At 32.6% G+C, this 17,954-nt stretch overlaps 1 protein-coding gene across 1 annotated transcript; it reads right to left on the bottom strand.

Annotated features, from left to right (window-relative positions):
• Positions 1 to 10,517: 10,517 nt before the first annotated feature.
• On the bottom strand, positions 10,518 to 11,937 carry LOC106326676 (B3 domain-containing protein At5g42700). The gene is made up of 6 exons (XM_013764595.1): positions 11,725 to 11,937; positions 11,534 to 11,632; positions 11,408 to 11,439; positions 11,172 to 11,334; positions 10,846 to 11,052; positions 10,518 to 10,766 (listed from the first exon to the last, which is right to left on the bottom strand). The coding sequence occupies exons 1-6, from the start codon at positions 11,857 to 11,859 to the stop codon at positions 10,719 to 10,721; spliced, it is 684 nt and encodes a 227-aa protein (XP_013620049.1). The 5' UTR covers positions 11,860 to 11,937; the 3' UTR covers positions 10,518 to 10,718.
• Positions 11,938 to 17,954: the final 6,017 nt, after the last annotated feature.

The following is a 17,954-nucleotide window of genomic DNA, read 5'->3' as shown; positions in this document are numbered from 1 at the left end:
GGGTTAGGCCTTCGAAGTATTGCATCCTGGAACAGTACTTGCATTTTAAAGCTTCTCTGGATGCTCTTTTTTTTAGAACTGAATGTGTTTGGGTATCATGGATCCATCAGAATGTTATTATATATAAATTCTTTTGGTCAATGAAAGATAACTAATCGCAGACTTGGCTATTCAAACATATATAGAGACTGAGACAAACTGCAATTAATTGGATGAGAATATTACCAGGCAATGGGAATTCAATCTTCTTATGGACAACACCTTGGTCCCCATTGCCAGCTAATCAACTTTGTTGGTAATAATGGACTGATGCAATATGGTATTCCCCTCTCTTCATCATTATCTTTGATGTGGGTTGGAGAATCTTGGGATATAGGTCAATCAAGATCACAAGAAATGGAGCAGGTTCAGGTTTATCTTTCAACTATCACTCTCTCGGATAGCATGAACAATCCAGAATGAGGTAATTTAGGTACCGCAACTGCAAAGAACAACAAGTTTGTGTCAGCTAGAGTCTACAACTATCTAAATGAATCAAAACCTCTGGTTCCTTGGCATTTAGTGGTTTGTCTAAAGAAAAGTATTCCAAAGATTAAGACTCATACTTGGATGTTTGTTCTGGATAAATGTCCTACACGCAACAACGCAACAAGCTATTGGCTTGGGGATTGCAGACAGACCCTCTCTGTCTCTTATGCAATCTACAACCAGAGGAAGGAACCATATCTTCTTCTGTTGTTCTTTCTCCTCAGGAATATGGAGAAACCTTGCGTCGAAGCTTAAATTCCCATTCCATCTGATGACTGGGATGATATTTTGCAAGCTCTTATCCGATATATTGGCAAAAATCGACTACGCTACCTCACAATTCTATCTTGGCAAGCTTTGATCCATGAACTATGGCGTGAGCGCAACAATAGACTCCATCGATCTCATTACAAGTAACATGATGCTATCCTCTCAACGATCTCCTCTTTTATCAAAAAAACGTCTCTCATCGTTGCGCGAATTTGATCTGGTAGAATCAAGTGTGTGCATACAGCTCTGGTTCTCTCTTGTCTGAGACCATCCAACTACTCTCTCTACAGAAGACGACGTCGACTATTCCAAAAGCTTAACAAATTGTGCCTTCTCCATCAGAAATGTTTAAGGCCAGAAGAAAATAAGTGGCCTGCATTGCACTATCGGGCCAAGTTCTAGCTGGGCTGCAGATTGAAAATTACTATCTTTATCCACTATAGCAGTGTAATATTTACATATTATGTATGCTTTGGCACTTTTATAATATATGCACCAAATTTTAGCAGAAAAAGATATATGGTGATGCTTGATCGGGATGGTGAGGACTCGGCTTTACAGGATTCATACAAGGTAGAATATATAGATGAGATTTGAAGAAAGTAAAAGGGAAACAACTGCCTTGTCTTCTTCTTCTATCTTCTAACTATGTTAACAATATATAATGGTAGTGTTTACAACTTTACATTTCTCTCTCATATTGTCTCATTCAATCCAGTTTTTAGTTTTTTTTTTGTATAGTTTTTGTTTTTTCTAAAATATAGGATGTGTCTCTTTCTCAAATGGTTACTATTCTCTATAAATTTCAATAATTACTTTTAAAGAACCAAATAAATTGTAATTATTATAAATTAATTAATTTTAATTTAGTTAAAAAAATTCTATAAATTTAAATATAAATTAATAATCATAATTAAATTATTACACCAAGTAGTAAGTTGATTTACATAAATTAATATATAAACTAATTTTAAAATTATATGAAAATAATTATATATATAATAACATATTTTATGGATTTTATAATATATTTCATCTTTGAAAACATAGTATCAAAAATAAAATATTAAAATTAGTTAATATATCTTACAAATTAGATATACTAAAATAAAAATACTAATATTATCACTATAGTTTTAATACATAGGATTCAGTAAAGAAATAAGTTGGTATTACAAAAAAGGTTCATACTTTTAATAAAATCTATAAACCAAAGAAAATAGTTAATAATTATTTTCTTCAATGGAATAAAGTAATATACTGATAAAAACAAAGCTTCTTAAATTATGAAGATTATAGGGATAAAAAAAAACATTTTGTTATAAAGTTAATGCACTAGTCTTTTTTGGTCATCTGATTTGTATTAAATATAAAGCCATGAGGCAGTGTACAAAGAAAGCGCAAGGTGCATGAGATAGATTTACACACAGATCATAACCACCATAACAACCAAGCTAAAGATCAACCCAGCTAGAGGGATCATTAATAAAAAAACTATACGCAAGCAAATTCATCAGAACAGAGGCATTAGTCTTCTCAGAGCAAAAGAGTTGAGATAACCACTGGGGGTAACCAGCAGCCACGATAACCTGTTTCTGGGATTGAGAACACTTTTTGCAATTAGAAGGAGCCTCTGTTTGACGAAGGAGCTTCCCAATGAACCATCCAAAAGGAATCAAAAGAAGATTTGGAAGGATGGCATCCTTTGAGTATCTAAAAGAATGCCAAGCTTTTGGCCGGTTGATAACTGATTTGCTCAAATTAACCTCGAGAAATTTTCTCAAATAAGAGATCAATTATAGTACTTAAGGATCGTATCCACGTAGATACGATATTTCACATAACAGACATGGATTTCAGATTAAGCTAGGTTAAATAATATAAAGCAATAAATAACAAGAAAGTAAATAAAAGAGTTGTAAACGGATGGGATAAGGTGCTAGACTTAGGATTTCATTCAGGTTATCAGAACTTAAATATATAGATGCTAAGAGGTTGATCCTAGAACTCGAATGTAATAGTAAGATCTTTAGCTCTCACTATGTTTGAATATGTACATATACTCTCATATTCGATACGGAACGAGTGTCGATCGATACATCTATAGGGTGTCGGTCGATACGATTCCAAACAGGAGTTAATGTCCAGATCGATATGCCCACTAAGTCTATTAATCCAGCGTGGCAACCTATTTCAGAATTCAGTTCAGGTAAATGACCAGCTTTCGCATGCACTAACTATCTATGATCAGGTTCCTAGTTAATTACTCTAGAAAAAAACAATAAGCACAATCTTGTGAGGATGCAATAAATCACCCAAGCAATTCTATAAATCATAAGTTCATCAAAATCCTAGAAATCCCCTAAACCTAACAAGATATCTACTCAGACATGATTAGAAAAGACATAATCAAAGAAAGAATAGAAATCATATATATAATCAAAACCAAAACCAAAACCAAAACCAAATGAGTTCCAAGAGGATTCTGAAGGAGTTCATCTCTTTTCTCCTAACCTATAGAATAAAGCGTAGATAGCATAGATAGCTAAGCCGTCAACAATGCTTAGACAACTATAAAAACTAGGTATCAAGTCGTCTAGGGATATTCTGGTAATTTGTGGTCACTTCTAGGCCCACGTAGGCCATAAAATAGACTCGGCCTGTCTTCTGAGTGTCGAAAGACACTCCTTCATATCTTCGACAGCTTCCTCTCGCGAGTCAGACATACCATTCTTTAGTAAAACATGCATAACTTTAGGTCTAACCGTCGTATAGACCTCAAACTGGTGGCTTTGGAAAGCTAACTCAAAGATATATATTGTGTCAAATTATTATCGTAGTCGCACCGTCAGAAGGCTTCTATCCATAGCTAAACTTTTGATGCGTCTGTGTTGTCATACACTTCCAAAATCTCTAAAGTTCTCCAAAACGTGCTGAACCTTAAAATATTCTAAAACAGACTACAAACACATATAATAGACTCAATAAAAGACTTATACTATGGTATTAAAAGAGGTAAAATCCATGGTATATCAATAACTTCAGTTAGAATCTTGTTGTCTTGAGCAATGATGACTTTAGTAAATCTATGAGATCTCATGATTTGGATAGACCACATAAGCGATGAAAGAGCTGCATCAATCTCAGAGTTCACATTGATGAAGGTGAATCTACTATGAAGAAGTACTGATCCTGATGAATCTTTAACCACCCATGCAGCTCCTCTTATTTTAGTTGTATCGAGTTCTAGACTGGTTTTTGTGGTTATGTTAAGGCACTAGTCCAGTAACACGTTTAACAATTATGTTATACTAAATTGATAATTCTTGATTTAGATCTCTCAAATTTTTTTTTATCAGCTGTCCATCTAAGCTAGATCAAGTGGTGGTCAGATGAGCCGATTCTCAGAAGATCTCTCAATCTCTAGTAGGTGATTTCTGTTTAATCTATTTTTTTTTTTTTTTTCAAATTCTCTTCTTTCCCTCCTCGGATTGGAATCTCTCCACCGGCTTTCATCCACGGTTTACAATAAAGGAAAATAGTATCTCATTAAATGTGACTTAGGATCCTTTCCTTTTAAGCATACTTATCTTTCCTTTCCCTTTGTTTACTTTCCTTAACGTTATAGAGTAGACTGAATATCACACTGACTTACCAAGTTTGTAATACTTTTCTATTAATGTCAGGGGTTAGTCAAATTGTATATTGCTGGATTATTAAGTCTATTTTTTTTAGATTAATCTGGAGATATTCCGGGCTTATGGAAGGGTGATATACTATCGAATTGACCAGTTTCTAGTCATGGTATAAATCATTTTTAGAGTCATTAAGTTTTGTTTGGAGTCTATTTTAAAGTCTTTTCAGGTCACGATATGTTTTGGAGAAATGTGGGGATTATGAAGTATTTTGAAGCTTATGGATGAGAAAATTCGTAACTGTTTCAAGAAATCAAAGTCAGTGCCAAGATTTAGAAAAAACGTCGACCGAGACTGCACCCTTAGTGTGCTCGACACCGATGGTAGTAGAAGGGCTCCACTTGTTTCAAGACCGACTCAAGCCTAGAAGATCCCCATATTACCATATTATCCTTGGCCGACTTTATACCTAGTATTTATAATATTTACCATTGTTTTAGGCAAAGGAGACCATCACAAAACCCCTTACACCATATTTACTTAGGCTTTTATTTGTAAGTTTCTGAAGAGAAGATCAAGAACTCCTCCATAGATTTTGTATTGGAACTCCAATTTTTCTACCTTATTCTATTTATTCATTATATATATCCAGATTATTGATATCTTTTGCATGATCATGCATGAGTAGTTATGTTTGTTAGATTTAGGGTTTACTAGAGTTTCGATGAATTATTGATAACATAGAATTGCTAGGGTGAATTATTAGGATCCTTCAACAAAATTGATCTTATTGCTTGTGTTCTAAAGTAGCTAACTAGAACCTTGAATTTAGGATATAGACAACTACGAAAGTAGGTTTATTACCTAATAATAATTATGCTGAGCTAGGTTATTACGCGCATGCGAGAGCTGGTCTAAACATCTAGTGAACATATCGATTAGGACGTTAATGCTTGTCTAAGGAAGTATCGATCAACACTCTATAGTGTTGATCGACACTGTAGTATCGCTCACTCCTTGTTCGCATGCAAGCGCTGGAACAAAGACTTAATCATCCGGTTAGACTCGCAGTGAAAGCTGGATATCTTACTATTGCATTCGAGTTCTAGGAAGGTTTATCACACATCGTTAGCTATACATCATAATTCTGATTTCTTGAAACTCTAAGTCTAGCTATTTTTTCATATAAGTTTACAACCAACTGATTACTTGTTTTTTTGTTATTTACTGATTTTATATTAATTTGCCTAAATTAATCTTGATTTCTATAGTTCATTGTGTGTCCACGCTCCATGTGGATTCGGTTCATAAATACTTGCAATTGAATTTGTTATTTGAGAGAGCAAGTTTCTCAACTGTAATTTGAGCAATATCAAAGGACCTAGAATAATCTTCAATTGGTAGTGTAGTCTATGGAAGAATCCTCTCCGAGTATTCAAATGAAACGTAAATAATGGATCCATATATGCGTAGCCACATAAGAGAATATTGTGGAGTGTCTTCTAACCCAGATTGTTTAAAACCAAAATCTCGCCTACCACTAAATTACCATCATTAAATAACTTGTTACCGGATTATTACGTAAACGGTTAACCTAAAGCTCAAACCCAGAATAATTATCACTTCTTCATGCTAGTTTTGTGTAGAATGAGCAGACCCTCTCCTTGTCGTTTTCGTTCTTTCTTTTATATCAAGATGAATTTCAACTATTTTTTTTAAAAAAAGATGAATTTCAACCTGTTTGTTGCATCCGTTTTCCTACCACCTTTTTGAATGTTAACGTGAGGTAGAGCATCTCCAACCCATAACACTATTTTAGTGTCAAAACTACACTATTTTGGAGTAGTTTCAACACTAAAAAAATATTCTTCTCTAACCACAACACTAAACTTCACACTAAAAGTTATTTTATAATATTATATGTATTTAACTTTTTATTTGCCATTTATTTAATTGTACAATTTATTAATAAAATAAATGAATAATGTTTTAGTGGAGTGAATAGTGTTATAGTGTAGTGAATAGTGTAACATCAAATTTGGTGTAAAATTATAGTGTGACACTAAAGTGGTGTGATTTTTGCAGTTGGGTTGGAAAAGGTTTTAGCGTCAAAATCACACTAAAATAGTGTTTTGGAGTTAGGTTGGAGATGGCCTAACGCAAAGTCGTCATTACTTGGTCAATAACGTTGTTGACCCGCCGGTTATGACCTGCTAGAGTAGAGTAGTTGACTTTTCGCGAGGTGGTGGGGTTTATTATTTTCTTGCCATTCCTGTAATCTCTGAACTCTGTTTCTTTTGGGGCCTTTTATCATTTTCCCTCTTGGACCTTTACGAGCATAATTAGGACGAGGAAAATATTCATAAATTTTGATTTGATTCGTTATCTATTTTTATTAAAAACAAAAAATTTGGATCTCTAACAATGCAAAGCAAAACAAATACTAATATGAAATATCCATTAAAAACGAAGCAATCCACAAATACTAATATTTTTACTAACGGATATTCGCAATGATCCGTTATATGCATATATATATATAAATATATTCAAAGAATTATATATATATATATATATATATATATATAAGTTATATAAACACTATATTTTATATAAGTTTTACAATATTTTTATTTACTAAATTTACTATATTAGTTATTAGAATTAAAAAAGTATTTTTTGTAATAAAATATTATTCTTTTTAGAATTTCTATTTAGTTTTTAATTTTAATTTTATTTTTATGGATCAAATCGGATATCCGGTCAAAAATCTTAAATTGTCTGGATATCCGGGACATCGAATATTCGAGTGGCTACGGATCGAATCGGATCGGATAATTGATTATTCAAATGGATCAGATCACGATCACGAATACCTACAAAAACCTGGATATCCGATTCGGCCCACCCCTGAACATAATAATGTATGATATTGAAGATCTTTGCATGATTTTTCAAGATAATATCGGTTTTGCCTTTCAGTAGTCGATTTATGATTTTTTTGTGCATTTTCCATCTTGTATCATTTTGCATGTATCCTAGAGTTTTAGGTTGCATTTTGTACATATGCATAGCCTTCGGAGTTTTCTAGATTGCATGAACGGACATGGAAATTCTCCAATCGATTCTAGTGTAAACAAAACAAGAGGTGCCTATGTCGCAGATGTTCACAAGACAGACCATAATTCTGTTCGTGTGGACTGATCATTTGTGCAAAGTCTCAAGAACTTTGAAATGTTCACATGATTGACCAGAACACTGATCACGCGTGAAATCTTAATGTGACACGCGAATGTTCACACGGTTGGCCAAATGACCGATTATCCATGCTGATTATGCGTGCATTTATCTTACTTTCTTTTTGACCTAGTTGTCATGGGCCAAACGGGATTGTTTCTTAAACTATACAAAATACAATTATAAGCACACTAAAACCTTAATTTTAGTTTTCCTAAGTTTGAATATAGGTTTAAAACATCTCATAGTTTGAAATACAATTATGCAGTTATGCGTAGTTTGTTGTCTTTGTTTGCTTTGGTTTTGCATTCCATGTGCTTGTAGTTGTAGTTGATATATGGATTGGAGTTTTAGAATATTAGGATGGTTTGATTAGTGATTAATTGTGTTATGGTTAGATGCTTAGAGAATCTATGATTTGCAATATGAATAAAGCTAATTTTGACTTGATATAAAATATTTTCATGTCTGAAAGTTATTTGATAATGTTTGAAACAATCCCAAATTAGTTTCTCTTCTGTAACAATTTGATGTTAATTCTCATTGGTTGTCTAATTAACAAATAGATTAGCGTAATTGGATAACTAGTAAAGTGACAAGGGTTATGATTGATCTTCCATCATTAATTATCAATACTATTAAAAATGAAGGAGTCTTAAAAAATCTACTTATAAAAGTTGTTTGGACCCTTTCATTTAACTCATTATTTTTTGGTCTTACCTTAAATTTAGACTAACAATATGTTACCATATATTTCTCTAACAATAATTTATTCAAATCTCACTCCTAAATCCTAATCACAACTATTACTATATTTACCATTTTAATTTTTAATCGTAAAATCATTGAAACTAATGTTTTATATTATCATTTTTATCATATAATATCAATACTATTAAAAAGGAATGAGTCTTAAAAAATCTACCTATGAAAGTTGTTTGGACCCTTTCATTTAACTCATTATTTTTTGGTCTTACCTTAAATTTAGACTAACAATATGTTACCATATATTTCTCTAACAATAATTTATTCAATTCCATTATTTATTCAAATCTCACTCTTAAATCCTAATCACTACTATTACTATATTTACCATTTTGATTTTTAATCGTAAAAGGATTGAAACTAATGTTTTATATTATCATTTTTATCATATAATATCAATACTATTAAAAAGGAATGAGTCTTAAAAAATCTACCTATGAAAGTTGTTTGGACCCTTTCATTTAACTCATTATTTTTTGGTCTTACCTTAAATTTAGATCTATAGTTTGATAGATATTTTCATATTTAAAAATGAATTTTCTGAATATTCATGTTACCTTCACAAAAATGTAGAAATTCTATGGTTCTGTTAAAGCTAACCCGACTTCACGATATTAGTTTTGATTATTCACGATTTTGAAAATTATTGGTTTAGATATTATACTTTTCACTTAAAAACGAATCAATACTATTAAAAGAGAAAGAGTCTTAAAAAGATCTAATATAAAAAAATTGTTTGAGTCATGTATAGCTATAATTTTTTTTTGGTAATACCATTAATCATTCTAACAATACAAAATTTTAAATATTTTTAACAGATCCTAATATGATTCCTTATGATACCTTTACTCATAAAAATATTTCATCAACCATGTTTTTGTACGATAACGTTAAAAATCTATATCAAAAGGTTGTTGGACCTGATATGGAGGTAATGGGTCCACATATGTTCGGGTATTTAGGATCTTAAAAAAAATCAAAATATCTAAAAAATCTGAAAATTATTCGAAACTCCAAACAAATACCCAAAAAATTCAAATACCTAGGAATTCAAAATCTTATTCAAAATCTGACAGAACTGAAAAATACCCAATTTTTTTAATTTGAAAATTTACCTGAAATCAAAAACTATAATCATAAACCAAAAACTTAAAAAAAATATCCATAATACCGGAAACATATTCAAAATATCCAAATATACTTAATAAACACAACATATTTATGATCGGGTTTAGGGTAGGACCCGGACTCAAACAAAGACCTGCGGGTCAAAAAAAAAACAATATGTTATCTTCTCGGGACCTGAACTAAACCTATATTTTCGGGTCGGTTCGGTTTGTTTTTTTGATCCGGATTTAATTTTCATGCCTAAAAGAAACTTACGTAAAAGTGTACATATAAAATCTCAAATAAACTAATTCGTAGATTATATAACTATTAAAAATTATATTTTTCGATATAGTACGACTTTGTATTATAATATAATCCAAAAAACCCGCGCTTTCTAAGCGCGGGTAAAATCTAGTTTGTCATTAAACATGCGACATATAGCTCACCTTTATCAGTTCCAGAAGCTTTGCAAAACCATCAAGTTTGGACGACAGGTCTTCCAAATGGTAGAAGAAAATAGCTTCATAATGCAAAAAATAGTTTCTCACCAAATTTTCTTTAAGAAAAGGATCGCCAAGCAAAGAGACGACATCACTGGTTTCTAAATATGTTTCTACCTAAGCAATAATCATTAACTTGTTTTTTTAGCCTCCTAAAGTGTTCTTTCTGCAGCTTCTAACATGGGGATTATTACTTTTTATGGAACTCATCGTTTCGCTGTACTAGTTTATAAACGATAAGGGAAGAATTTCAATTATTTTATACAGAAAATGAGTGAAACTGAGGTGGAAACTGGAAAGGTTAAATATTGAAAGATAGGTGGGATACGGTCACTTAAAAAGATTGGTTAAAGCCGTTAAAATCATTTAGAAAAAAGTAATTTAACTTCTTGAGAATTCATTTTGAGAAACTCAAAATTTAAACATCAGATAATGCATCACAAATAAAACTAAATTTAGTGTTATTGCTCATTCCTAAAATTTCAAGGATTTTACACCTTGTGTAAAAGAAACAACCACTTCCAAAATACTGTAAATAAAAGATGTGATAACAGCCTTGAGCACACACCAACACTTTTATAACTAGCGCAGAATTAACAGCTTACATACAAAGACACAAAAGGGTAAACTTCTAACACTAGTCATCTCCAAAAATCCTAACAGACCACACACCTCACATCTTTAGGCTTTCTCCAGAACTTTTAACTCTTGTAATGTAAACCTGACAGAACAGCAATATCAAAACATCAGTTTTTAGAATTTCTTGCCTATTGGTAAAAGACCTAAGGCGTTTTACAAACCTTGAAGACGGTAGGACGAACTAACTCGAAGACAAGTGCATCACCATATACTAGGTTGTGAGAAACCGCAAAACCCAACCATCCCCCGCTAAGTCCAGTCCTTTTCGCTAAGTACACGATCTCAAACTCCTCGCCTTCTTCATCAATCAGTGTTATGACACCATCTTGTTTCTGCAGTTCAGATCTGCAGAAATGAACTGGAAGACCCTGTTTTGTAACAAAAAAATGGATTTTTTTGGGGGGGTTAGATTATGACATTCAGATGTACATAAGAAACCAAAAGAATGCATATAAAAAGATTTGGTGTGTATCAGAGGCTGTTTTACCAGCCAGAATCCACCAGAAACATGTGACTGAAGCATGGATTTTACAAAACTTGGGAAGCGGTTCCGCAAATCAGCCTGCAACTTCTCAGCTTTTGAAAAGGCCTCTTCTCTTATTTCTTCAGAAACATAAACTCGATTCGACAAATCTCTCCCCTTGGACACCCTAAAAGAAATCAAAGTTATTGCTTATATCTTACAGTTTTACGACAAGAAGAAAGCGAGTTCGGTAATTTCACCTTCTGGGTAGATGCACTCGTTGAACAACAACCTTTTGATTGGAGAACAAAACAAATATCAAAAACCCTAAATTAATAAGAGAAACTAAAACCGTTTTTAAAAAAAAAATCAATCAAGATACTTGCTTCTTTGTAAACAGGAGAAGAAGAAGAAGCATTTGAGATACGGCTAGATCGACGAACAACCACGAGCTGTTTCTCTCTTGCCAGATTTGACTTCTTCATCTACCAGATTTGTATACAAACACCCAAATATTCAATCAATCAATCATTTGCAAAGATGTATAAAAAAAAGGGGAAAAGACAAGGATCAAAACCGGAGAAGTTTTGACAGAAGTTAAACGGAGAGTTTGGCAGAGATTTGGCAGATTCAGAGCTTCCATTCGTTTTTTGTTCTCTTCCAATCTTCTAAGTCGAAACTCTTCGTAAGGAGACTGTTTGGCGACAACCATTTTTCCGTCAGAAGACAAACTTATATTTTTGTTTCGTTTTGGATTGTGTTATCTGTAATGAAGGAAACAATGAAACTAGCCGACCGTTGGCAGATTATGATTTGAATCGTGGCACGGAGCTCCATGAAACTTTAAAAGCCCAACCGAACTCAAGTCTCTGGTCCATATTCAAGTATTAGTGCGCTAAAATATAAAATAAACAGTTTAGAATCTTTTTTTTGGCCCAGTAAAGTGAATCTTGCTTAGTTGAATTGATACGTGATTAAGAGATTGAGATGGACTTTACCGGTTGTAATCGCTTCCAAAATATTACGAGACGCTCCGCTCCTAGTAATTTTGAACCGGGCCGGTTATTCTTCCTACTGAATTTGATGATTCAAGGTTGGTTTGGTGGTTTATATCAATCAGTCAACATTTGTTTCGATAATAGTTCTAAAAAACTCCATGAGTTCCGTTGAACCACCGTGGTCTAGTGGTAAAGGTTTAAAGACTTCTACATCTAAGTCTTCTGCATTTGGGTTTGAGTTCGAATTTTAGGCAACACAATTTTTACAGGAAAAAGTCTAGGTTTAGGCGAATTATGCAAAAAATTGAAAAAAATGTTTGCAAGAGATTTTCAGCATGGCGCAAGAAGTACCGTCAGGAATGAATCTCATAGGGCTTTACTCAGAGCGATACGGTAAGACGTGAATCCTCATAAGACAAAAGAAATTGTCGGCTGTAATATCGTTTATATAATATTTTCCATAATTTGTAATAGCATAATTAACATACAAAAAAACTCCATGAGTTACGTAATTTTGCAACTATATGTAACCTACCATAATCAATGAAACAATATATAATGTGTTTAATCGTAGATATTTTGGGCAGACTTTGATTGAGCAGTTGGCTATATGTATTTTGGATCTTACGTTCAATGAAATGACACATATAAAATTCTAGATTATGTTTGTTTTTATGGTTAAATTTTAAAATAGGTGACAACCCGCGCTCTACACAGAGTAAAACTTAAATTTATACAAATACAATAGTTCCTCTTTCCAAATTAAGCATGAAAATTGTTTGTGTAAATTCTTTTTCTTGCTTAACGTATGTATAAATCTTGAATAACAGATTATGTATATTCAGTTTGTCCTTCTGTTGTTCGCTTTTTATTTGAATTACATAAAACACTCAAGCTAATAATAATGTGATATTTTTATAACGAGATATATGAGGAGAAGGTACGTTCACTGATCTTTCCAAAAAAAATTATTACATTTTATCTATTCAAAATAGTTTAGGTTTATCTTATTTACATCACCTATATATTAATATGTACAATTATTAAAACATAATCATAGAGTTGGATCCAACTTGATTTTAAGTAGAATATTTTTTTTAAAAACAATATTTTATATATTTCTCTTAACCTATACTATTACTAACTACTCACATTTAAATATAGTCTAACTATAGGTACAAACATCTGCAATATTTTTTTGAAATAATACGAACTTTCATATTTTACTAACTAAAGATTCTCAAATAACCAATTAGAACTTAATCTCTAATATTATATTTCCTAAATCCTTTTCAAAACATTTTCAAAATCCGGTCAAAAATATTTACCACAAAATATTTAGTATATTTTAATATAAATATTTAATTGAAAATTCCTAGTTTCTACTCATATGATTTTCTTAACATTTGTATATTTACTGTAGCAAATAAATTGAAACCATTAATGAAAACAATTTAAATGTGAGATTTTTAATAGTTTTAGTAATTTATAATTGTTTTTAAAATTCAACAAAAATTTCAAAATTAAAATATTCAGGTCTCAATAATTTTCCAATGCAAATTTTAAAATTAACATAATTATATATTTTATTATGGTATATAGTTTAATTTAAATAATATTAATATATATATATATATATATATATATATTTAATCTGAATATATATTAAATGATATTTCATATTCATATGATTTTATGATCATTTGTATATTTGTATACCAAAAAAAGTAAAACCATTGTTCACAAAATTTTCATTGTAAGTATTTTAACGGTTATTGTAATTTATAGTCGTTTAAAAAAATTCAAAATATAACATATACGAAAAAATTTTAGATTTTTTTAATAAGTGGTTAATGCGATGGTTTCATTTTTATAAAAATATAAATTAAACAAAAACGATGGAGGATTCAAAAACTATTATAAAATCTTTACTATTCAAAATTATTAATTTTCGTATATTTGTTAATCATATTAGATAATTCGTTAGCTTTTATTTAAGGAAAAATGAAGAATATTCTTTGATGCACTTCTAATCAATTTGATATTTAATTTATTAAAAAGTACAATATATATTTAGATGTATCTACCTTGGTTTTTTTTAGGATTTTGAGAATCATGTAAATAATGACACGAGGCTACAATGGTTGTAATACTCCTCCTCCATTAATATATAAGGGATTCGTAACTTTAAAAAAGATTATGTACTGATGAACACGAATGAAGCATATGTATTAGTGAACACGAATAAGGTAAGAAGAACAATCTCACTTCCCGACCTTTGCCAACATGAAACCGCGATTGATATCCCGAAAAAAATTTAGGAGTTTTGGATGAATCAATTCACAAACCAGTGGATGTTTCAATGATCTCGAAGAAGACATGTCTGACTTGTGCAAGAACTGTTTTTGTGTTGAACATGAACAAACAAAACTCAAAATATTGAATAACAAGGATCGTGGTGGGGGTATCTCATGTAGTGGTTCTGATTCGTGTGGAGACAAGGGTTTCAGACGTATAGCTTATGCCAATAGAGTTTATATTTCAAATGTTGAAAATCAGACCACTAAACAAGCAAATCATGTGCTCACAAATCAAGATCGTGATGGTGTATTTTGACGAAACAACAATGGCATACAATTAAGAACATCTTTAATGCTGGCACAACCAATGACAATTCTACATGGTGTGACTGATGCTGCGATTTATGTGCATCAGTCACAACAAGAAAAGAAAAGGCATTTGAGTTGTGGTACAATCAAATGGGTCATCTTTCTGCGAAAGTTTCTGGATTGCGTACTGGCACCTATGTTTCTTCTACGATTTGGAATAAAGATACAATTCTCAAAAATTCGAACTTCTTCTGTCATTAAAATCAGGATTTGCTATACCCAATACCCCACGAGAAAGGGAATCCAAATGAAGATAATCTTCAACAAATGCTTGACAGCAAACCAAGGCCGAAATATATTTACTACGGAGCATTCCTTCGTCAACTCTCTCCTTATGCTTTTGGGTCAAGAATATTTTCTCACTTGACAGAAAACAAGTTCCCTTGATAACCCTGGTATATCTACAAGATCATCGCCAATAAGACTAAAGTCTCTGCCCACTGTAGTATTGCATGAGTTTATTTACCGGTTCCGACCACGGACTCCTGCTCGTAGGCAGAAAGACTCCATGATCATGAAGTATATCGACTAGTCTACTATCTGGTCCGGGCATGCACTCTCTATATACCAATGACTCCAATCAACTATAAGGTTGCGTACCCATAAGGCCACCCGCCATTAAGGTCATATGCCATAAGGCAAATATTTTGACCACTATAATGTAAATCGGGATCAGGAATCCACAAAGATGACACAATCATGCATGGCTCTGTGTAGAAACGACTTTGGAGATCATAGTCTCTCCAGGACTTCGCAATGAAGCTATCTCTTACTGAATTTCCTTACGCCCAGACTAGGATAATTTGGGGAACTTCCAAAGGCGATGTTTTGCTCATCTATAAACGTTTTCTGAAGGTATGACTCCAATCGCTCGAAAGACACGTTATATCCCAACTTCACTAACGAAATCAGAAGATAAAGGGGAAATTGTTGGAGATAATGAATCCATGAAGTGATTCCTCCTACTTAGAGCATGATGCCGACTTTCTCCTCCTGCTTAATGGACTTCTGGCCTTCATGCAATGTTTTCCTCCTGCTTTTGGGTAAAGTGGAAAACTTCTCCCAAAGGGAGATATTTCCATATTTCAGGATATTGAAAGATTCAATTAAGATTTCGACTACAGGAACCTATAAAAGGAGACTTCTAAACCCTAAAAAGGGATCGCTTATTATTCACTTCCGACTATAGAAGCATGCAACTAGTACTAGCTTGCACTCCACTAATATTCATTAAAATATTAATTTGATCTATTATTCTTGCTTTACTCCACTACTTCTATTTTCCATATTATCACGAAATATAGTGCTTTAATTTACCCTAACATGGGCTACCACAACTCATCACCACCAGTCGTCGATCTGCACCGCTGTAAGTCGTACATTACCCGGAGTTGCAACCCATTGCAACCTTATTTTAAATTTTGGCAAAACCTCATGAAATTTAAGGTTCGGATGTGTTCCTCTCCAAAAACAAAATCTTAGAACATCTCCAAAAGCAACCTTATATTTCAAGTTTGCTGAACCTTATATTTGAGGTTTAGGGGTGATCTTCTCCAATGGTAAACCTTAAGAAAACCTTAAAAGTTTTATATATTTACATTATAATCCTTACTTTAGACAAAAATAAAGTAAAAGCTTTTATAACAACTAAAATCATACAAGAAAAATATTATAAACAATATTTATTAATAAACTATTACATTCTAATAGTAAATTATATATAAATAAAAGACTTAAAAATACATTATTTATTATTATTATTATTCCCATAATTCTCCCATATATGGGTCAATTAGTGCATTTCGAAGTGATAGATGAGCTTCTTTATTTTTTATTTGTAGATCACGAGCTAAAAATTGTTGAAACCGAGTATTTTTGTTTATTGCCATTTCAAGTTGTAGCACTGGAACCTCTCTTGCATCTCTAATCGGTGCGTTGATGTCCCGTTCGCCTTCAATTATCATGTTAGACATTATAATGCATGTTGTCATGCAATACTTATTTCTTCCAAAAGCGACATCGTCCTTTATGATAGCAATCATGGATTGCAGAACACCAAATGCGCATTCAACATCTTTTCGACATGCTTTTTGTCTTGCTGCAAAAAAAAATTTCTTTGGACCTTGGGGATCACTTATAGTTTGAACAATAGTTGACCAATTCGAATAAATCCCATCAGCTAGATAATAAACCATGTTATATTCTTGCCCTTGAATAATATAATTAGCTGGAGGAGGAGTACTTTGAGCAAGCTTTGAGAACATTGATGTCCAACTGCATGGGCATGACAATTTGCAGGCCGTAGCAAATCACCCTCAATCATTCTTGAGGCAGTTGTAGATTGTGATTTGTGGATATGGCATGCATATTTTGGTATGCCAGGTAGCAACCAAGACATCAATGTTTTGATGTCATCTAATTTGTTCTCAAAGCTTGCTCAAAGTACTGCTCCTCGAACTAATTATATTATTCAAGGGCAAGAATTTTTACTATTTAAGAGGATAGCAGTTTCACTCGAGAATATGATGCAGCTGTTAGAGCACAAAATGAAAAGGTAAAATCTAGATTAAACCAAGCTTTCACAGGAAATCGAAAGATGGCCGTCAATCTGGAAGGAAAAATAGATATAATCTGCTACGAGCTAATAAAAAAATTTGAAGCTCTGAGTGAACATATTAAGAGATTAGATGGTCAGGTATCACAAAATGCGATAGCAATTAGGAGAGAAGAAGGACTGACGTTAATCCCAGACGTAAAGTCAGTGCTGTCATATTAAGAAGCAGTAAATGCCTCACCCCTAACTTGAAAGAAAGCACCACCCTAGATAAAACTACAGAAATCGAGGAAGTCGGAAAGAGTAAATCTAAACCAATACTGCTAGATGATCTCAAACTTGGCACGAAACCTTCCCCTGAAAAGGAAAGATCTAACCAAACCAAGGAATTTAAAGAGCCACAGCTCGACCTCGATGACCAGGAATAAGAATCAGAGGACAATGGAGAAATTGATCAACGAACACGTGACAATGTCGATCGACCGACGCGAGGCAACAACGATCGACAGACACGTGATGGCATCGATCGACAATCCACACCTAACGTACCAAAACCAACAGCATCCGCTGAACCGGCGATAGAAAG

This window comes from Brassica oleracea, chromosome C2, assembly GCF_000695525.1.
Source record: "Brassica oleracea var. oleracea cultivar TO1000 chromosome C2, BOL, whole genome shotgun sequence".
NCBI classification, from domain to species: Eukaryota; Viridiplantae; Streptophyta; class Magnoliopsida; order Brassicales; family Brassicaceae; genus Brassica; species Brassica oleracea.
The sequence above is the reverse complement of the archived record's forward strand: the minus strand, read 5'-3'. Positions and strand labels throughout refer to the sequence as shown.